Source organism: Ranitomeya variabilis, chromosome 1, assembly GCF_051348905.1.
Source record: "Ranitomeya variabilis isolate aRanVar5 chromosome 1, aRanVar5.hap1, whole genome shotgun sequence".
In the NCBI taxonomy this organism is placed as follows: Eukaryota; Metazoa; Chordata; class Amphibia; order Anura; family Dendrobatidae; genus Ranitomeya; species Ranitomeya variabilis.
In genome coordinates, this window is record NC_135232.1 from 299,196,116 (window position 1) to 299,202,115 (window position 6,000).

The 6,000-nt window shown below is 43.8% G+C and overlaps 1 protein-coding gene across 1 annotated transcript in view; it reads right to left on the reverse strand.

Moving 5' to 3' along the window:
- The window catches only part of SGSM1 (small G protein signaling modulator 1), a 331,551-nt gene extending 326,960 nt beyond the window's left edge, over nt 1-4,591 (reverse strand). The window contains exons 1-2 of the mRNA XM_077295680.1: nt 4,413-4,591; nt 4,274-4,317 (exon numbers count right to left, since the gene is read on the reverse strand). Coding sequence (XP_077151795.1) covers nt 4,274-4,317; nt 4,413-4,428 — 60 coding nt within the window. The 5' untranslated portion in view covers nt 4,429-4,591. The remainder of the gene's footprint in view (nt 1-4,273; nt 4,318-4,412) is intronic.
- Between the last annotated feature and the right edge of the window lie 1,409 nt (nt 4,592-6,000).

Genomic DNA, 6,000 nt, shown 5'->3' on the forward strand with positions numbered 1-6,000 from the left:
CGTAAGATTGTGCGGATGTTGGATAAAGAACCTCGACTAACATCCAAACAAGTTCAAGCTGCCCTGCAGTCCGAGGGTACAACAGTGTGAACCCGTACTATCCGTCGGCGTCTGAATGAAAAGGGACTGTATGGTAGGAGACCCAGGAAGACCCCACTTCTTACCCCGAGACATCAAAAAGCCAGGCTGGAGTTTGCCAAAACTTACCTGAAAAAGCCTAAAACATTTTGGAAGAATGTTCTCTGGTCAGATGAGACAAAAGTAGAGCTTTTTGGGCAAAGGCATCAACATAGAGTTTACAGGAGAGAAAAAAGAGGCATTCAAAGAAAAGAACACGGTCCCTACAGTCAAACATGGCAGAGGTTCCCTGATGTTTTGGGGTTGCTTTGCTGCCTCTGGCACTGGACTGCTTGACCGTGTGCATGGCATTATGAAGTCTGAAGACTACCAACACATTTTGCAGCATAATGTAGGGCCCAGTGTGAGAAAGCTGGGTCTCCCTTCAAAAAGCACTAGAAAATGGTTTGAGAGAAAGCACTGGAGACTTCTAAGGTGGCCAGCAATGAGTCCAGACCTGAATCCCATAGAACACCTGTGGAGAGATCTAAAAATGGCAGTTTGGAGAAGGCACCCTTCAAATATCAGGGACCTGGAGCAGTTTGCCAAAGAAGAATGGTCTAAAATTTCAGCAGTGCATTGTAAGAAACTCATTGATGGTTACCGGAAGTGGTTAGTCGCAGTTATTTTGGCTAAAGGTTGTGCAACCAAGTATTAGGCTGAGGGTGCCAATACTTTTGTCTGGCCCATTTTTGGAGTTTTGTGTGAAATGATCAATGTTTTGCTTTTTGCTTCATTCTCTTTTGTGTTTTTTCATTTAAGACAAATTAAATGAAGAAAATAATACCAAAGAATTTGTGATTGCAATCATTTTCAGGAAGAAACTGAGTATTATCTGACAGAATTGCAGGGGTGTCAATACTTTTGGTCACAACTGTAATGCACAGAAATAGTGTTATTCCTCATGCACAAACACACACACAAGCTTATTTTAAAAAGTCCTTTTAGATGACAAGTATGCATTAAAGAGAACTTGTCAGGTCACCAGAACCACCAGTTGTATGCATATGTAAATATGTTGCCTAACAGTCCCCTAATTACATACATAAACAGACCTTCAGAAACTAGCGCTATACTTACCATGCACATAGGCACAGATTCTTTCCCTTATTGCATTCATCTTCTGAAGCCAGATGTACATGCCTCAGAGTTGCAATGAGCATGATCGGAAGTTTTCTGCACTTCCGATCATGCGCAGTGTGCTTCTCTGAAGCAGTAATTTTTCTAAAGATCTGTTAAAGTATGTAATACAGGGACTGTTAGGCCGTAATCACACTAGCGTATGGCAACCAATGCAAGCGCATCGGATGCGATATACTAATGACCCTCGGCTCCTGCTCTACTGCGAGTTGGAGCCGAATGTCGTGCTACTCTGCTGCGATTCTCTCGCATGAGAGGATCACAGTACAGGGGCGGAGGCGGAGAAAGTAATTTCTCCATCATTACCTGTCTCGGAGTATATTGGACTGCACTGCTTTCACACCCGAGTGCAGTCCAATGTTTCACTCGCCCTAATAGACTTATATGGGAGCGAGTGAGCCAAGCCAAGCTGCCAATCGCAGCATGCTGCGATTGTTCTCTCATGCCAAATCAGCCTGAGAAAATAATCGCAGATCTGAGCTGCCCCATAGAATCACACTGAGCAGAGCACTATCCAACGTTTTATAATAGGTCTCAAAATTGGTATGCAAATTTACTTTGATAAATAGGCAACCAATCAAGCAGCCTCTGGACATAGGTCACAAAAAAGAGATCCAAGGGAGCATTGCGGTTTCTTACCGCCACTGAAACGCTATTCTACTGATCGTGGGGGGGAGGGTCACAATCATCAGATTACCAGTGGTCAGACTTTAACGCTATACTATGGTATGTTAGTACCAAAAATGATACCAAAAATTATAGTTTGCATTTCGAAAGATGCATGGTGCCTACAGCAAAACATTGTGGTGGCAGTGTCATGTGGGGCTGCATGTGTGCTGCTGGTTTCGGAGAGCTACATTTCATTGATGGCATTAATTCACAGATGTATTGCTCTATATTGAAAGAAAAGATGCTACCATCACTCCGTGCCCTTTGTAGATGTGCACTTTTCCAACACAACAATAATCCAAAACACACATCTGTTGCTTTCTGAAGAACAGGGTGAAAGAGGTTCAGCAGCCAAGAATGTCTCCCGATCTAGAATCCAACCAAAAGACACCTATGGGGAATTCTGAAGAGTAAAGTTGAGCATTGCTCTGCATCCAGCATCGCTGCTTTAAAAGAGTTCTCTGTTCAAGAATGGTAAAATATGGACGTTGCATTATGTCGCCAGCTTGTTCAATACTTGCCTAGAAGACTTGGTGCCATCCTTAAAAATCATGATGGTCATATAAAATACTAGATGTAGTAGTTTTGTTGTGTAGTGTATCTATTTTTGCATTAACTAATTGGCGTAAAACTGAAGATTTTGTAATGAAAGTTATATTATTTATTAATCTTACTTTCATGTCATGGGTTATAAAAATGTTCTATGAAACTCAGTCTTGTTAAAATTTTGGAAATTGCTCTTGTGTTTAGTTTGAGACTGATTAAACATTACTTTTCAAAGGGGGTGTGCTCATTTATGCTGAGCAATGAAATACACAGGTCATCTCGCAAAATTAGAATATCAAAAAGTTAATTTATTTCAGTTCTTCAATACAAAAAGTGAAACTCATATATTATATAAAGACATTAAAGACAGAGTGATGTATTTCAAGTGTTTATTTCGGTTAATCAGCTTATAGCCAATGAAAACCAAAAAGTCATTATCTCAGAAAATTAGAATACTTTATAACACCAGCTTCAAAAAATGATTTTAAAATCCGAAATGTTGGCCTACTGAAATGTATATTCAGTAAATGCACTCAATACTTGGTCGGGCCTCCTTTTGATTCAATTACTGCATCACTGCTTCGTGGCATGGAGGCGATCAGTCTGTGGCACTGCTGAGGTGTTATAGAAGCCCAGGTTGCTTTGATAGCAGCCTTCAGCTAGTCTGCATTGTTGGGCTGTTTGTAATGACTCTATATAATATGAGTTTCACTTTTTCCATATATGAAATACACACAAACGATCCGTACATAAAACCAGATGTACATGAAGGTGGTACGGAGGTAACTTGCAGTTTATCGTACGTTTTCACTCAGCACATATAAAAGAAATTTACATCACCAATGGCAGACTCGCCTCTTAAATATCCCCAATTTCACTTGATACACTACATCAAATGAACTTGACATCTTCAAGAAAAGCAAGATGCTGCCTTTCTAGAAATAGTCTCATTCATATTTAGATTGTGAGCAGCATTGGGGACAGTGATGATAATGAATGTAAAGTGCTGCGGAATAAGATAGGGCTATATAAGCATTGCATAATAAATAAATAAATAAATGCAAACAAATAAATTCAATACACTTCTGTTTTTACACTGGTCCAATATGATCCAATTAGTAACATATTGCTTTGGCCTAAAAATCCATTAGGTTTACCCCATTGTACCTGGAAAGAATAATCTGTGAGTCAAAGACTAACATAATTTTGAAGGAAAAGAACGGACAACCAACTACTGCACTTCTATCAATAACAACCCACTCAGTCTGGTAACTATACCTTTGTATTGGCCCCTGCATTGAATTCGAGTGCGGCTTTATGTAGTATACGTGTTATTATTCTGATTTTGGTGCAATCCCAGGCACGATGTAGAGCTAAGTATCCTAATAATGCAATTACTTAGCCACGTCCCTACTTATCAGTACCTTGGTAAATATAATACGCGGATCTGATGTTGTTCTCTGTAACCTACTTGCACAATTTGTGTAGCTGGCTAGATGTGCCCAAGCTATGCGCCCAGTGACTTCCTTGCATAATGACTGACGCCCGCCGCCTCGGGCAAGGAGGCCAATGTAATAAATATCGCACGCACAGTCAGTAGCAGGGACATCAATCCTAGTGACGTGGAATAATGATTTCACCAAGCTCCCATTGCGCCCATAGGGCAGCAGTGTGGCACCAGAGCTGCCAGCTGTGAAGGGTAACACACCCTCTCCGGCTGCACTGTGCACAGCTCCTGCACGGCCACAGATGGATGGGCTGAACACAAGCCACACAGAGATGCTGCCATGGGGTCACCTACCTCCTTCTTGACAGTCTTCAGCAGCCGCTGCCTGGTCTCAGCCTCTGTGGACGACAAGCCTATAGGTTATTATGCTCCTTATGTGACGCCATATCATAAATGCTCCTGGTTTATCGGCGGCTCTTTGCTTTCTGCTCACCTGTCCCCGTTGCCATGTTTGCAGCTTCCCCGTTCCTGTCCTCTGCAGGCTCGGCTCTAGGCACAGCTGCCTCTGCGCGTGCACTCCGCCTCGCGTGACGTCAGAGCGCTTTCCCGCTTTCTCGGGGGCGCGCACCTGAGAGGAAGTTCTCGCGCTTGTTTATTCTAGTTACTGAGGCGCTGCTTGTGCTTGGAGGGTCCACAGAGGGAAATTCGGGAGCTAACCACTGCATGGCTGTGGCATACTATATATATCTTATACAGAAATATGGTTCTAGAGTATTTGTCGTGTTGTCTAGTGAAAGTGGAGAAGGACCTCAAAACAATTCTTCCCTGCCCCAAAGGAAGGCCACAGCAAATCAAATTTTTAAGGGGTTTTCCACTTTCAGGAAAGTGAACTGCAAATGCTAGTAAAATACCTAAACTAATAAACAAACCTTCTCACTCGGCCTCTTTCACACTAGCGTCGTGCACTGCACGTCGCTATGCGTCGTTCTGTAGAAAAAACATCCTGCAAAATTGCTTGCAGGATGCGTTTTTTCTCCATAGACTTGAATTAGCGACGCAGTGCGACGCATTGCCACACTTCGCAACCGTCGTGCGACGGTTGCGTCGGACCGTCGGCACAAAAAACGTTACGTGATGTTTTTTTGTGCGTCGTGAGCGTCTTTTCCGACCGCTCATGCGCGGCCGAAACTCCGCCCCCGCCTCCCCGCACATCACAATGGGGCAGCGGATGCGATGTAAAACTGCATCCGCTGCCACCGTTGTGCGGCGCTTTCACTGCTTGCGTCGTGTGACGTACGTCACAATGCGTCGTTTTGGAGAAAAAACGCATCCTGCAAAGTTGCCCGCAGGATGCGTTTTTTCTCCATAGACTTGCATTAGCGACGCATTCCGACGGATTGCCACACGTCACATGCCAATGCATGTTTTGGCGCACCGTCGGCACAAAAAAAGTTCCATGTACATTTTTTGTGCGTCATGGAAACTCCGCCCCCTCCTCGCTGGACTGCAGAATGGGCAGCGGATGCGTTGTAAAACTGCATCCGCTGCCCACGTCTTGCAGTTATTTCACAGTGTACGTCGGCCTGACGCATTGCGACGGGCCCGTACCGACGGATCAGTGTGAAAGTAGCCTTACCTGGTCCAGTGCTGGCTTCCCTCCACTGCTCTGGTCTTATTGTTTTGGCTGCATTGGTTACGGTGCCAGTGGGCATCACTGCTGTACCCAATCCCTGTGCTAAGAATTGTCATTAGACATGGACTAACCGAACTCTGACTTCCTCTTGATGTTTGGTTTGTCCAAAGGCAGGGATTTTATCTCTCTTTTTATACATCCTAAAATTTTGTTTGCTTTTGCAGCTGCTGCCTGACATTGAGTACTACTGCCAGCGTTGGACTGGAGCACCTTGGGCCCACCAGAGAAAATCATTCTTGGGGCCCACTATGTAGCTACATAGAAATAGATACAAGACCACCAATTTTGCGGTAAAAAGCGCTAATATCAGGGTATAATATAAGGTAGTTCACGTCTTAATTATGTAGCAAGGGTTGTGGTAGCCCCCTCACAGAATATAATGTAGCCC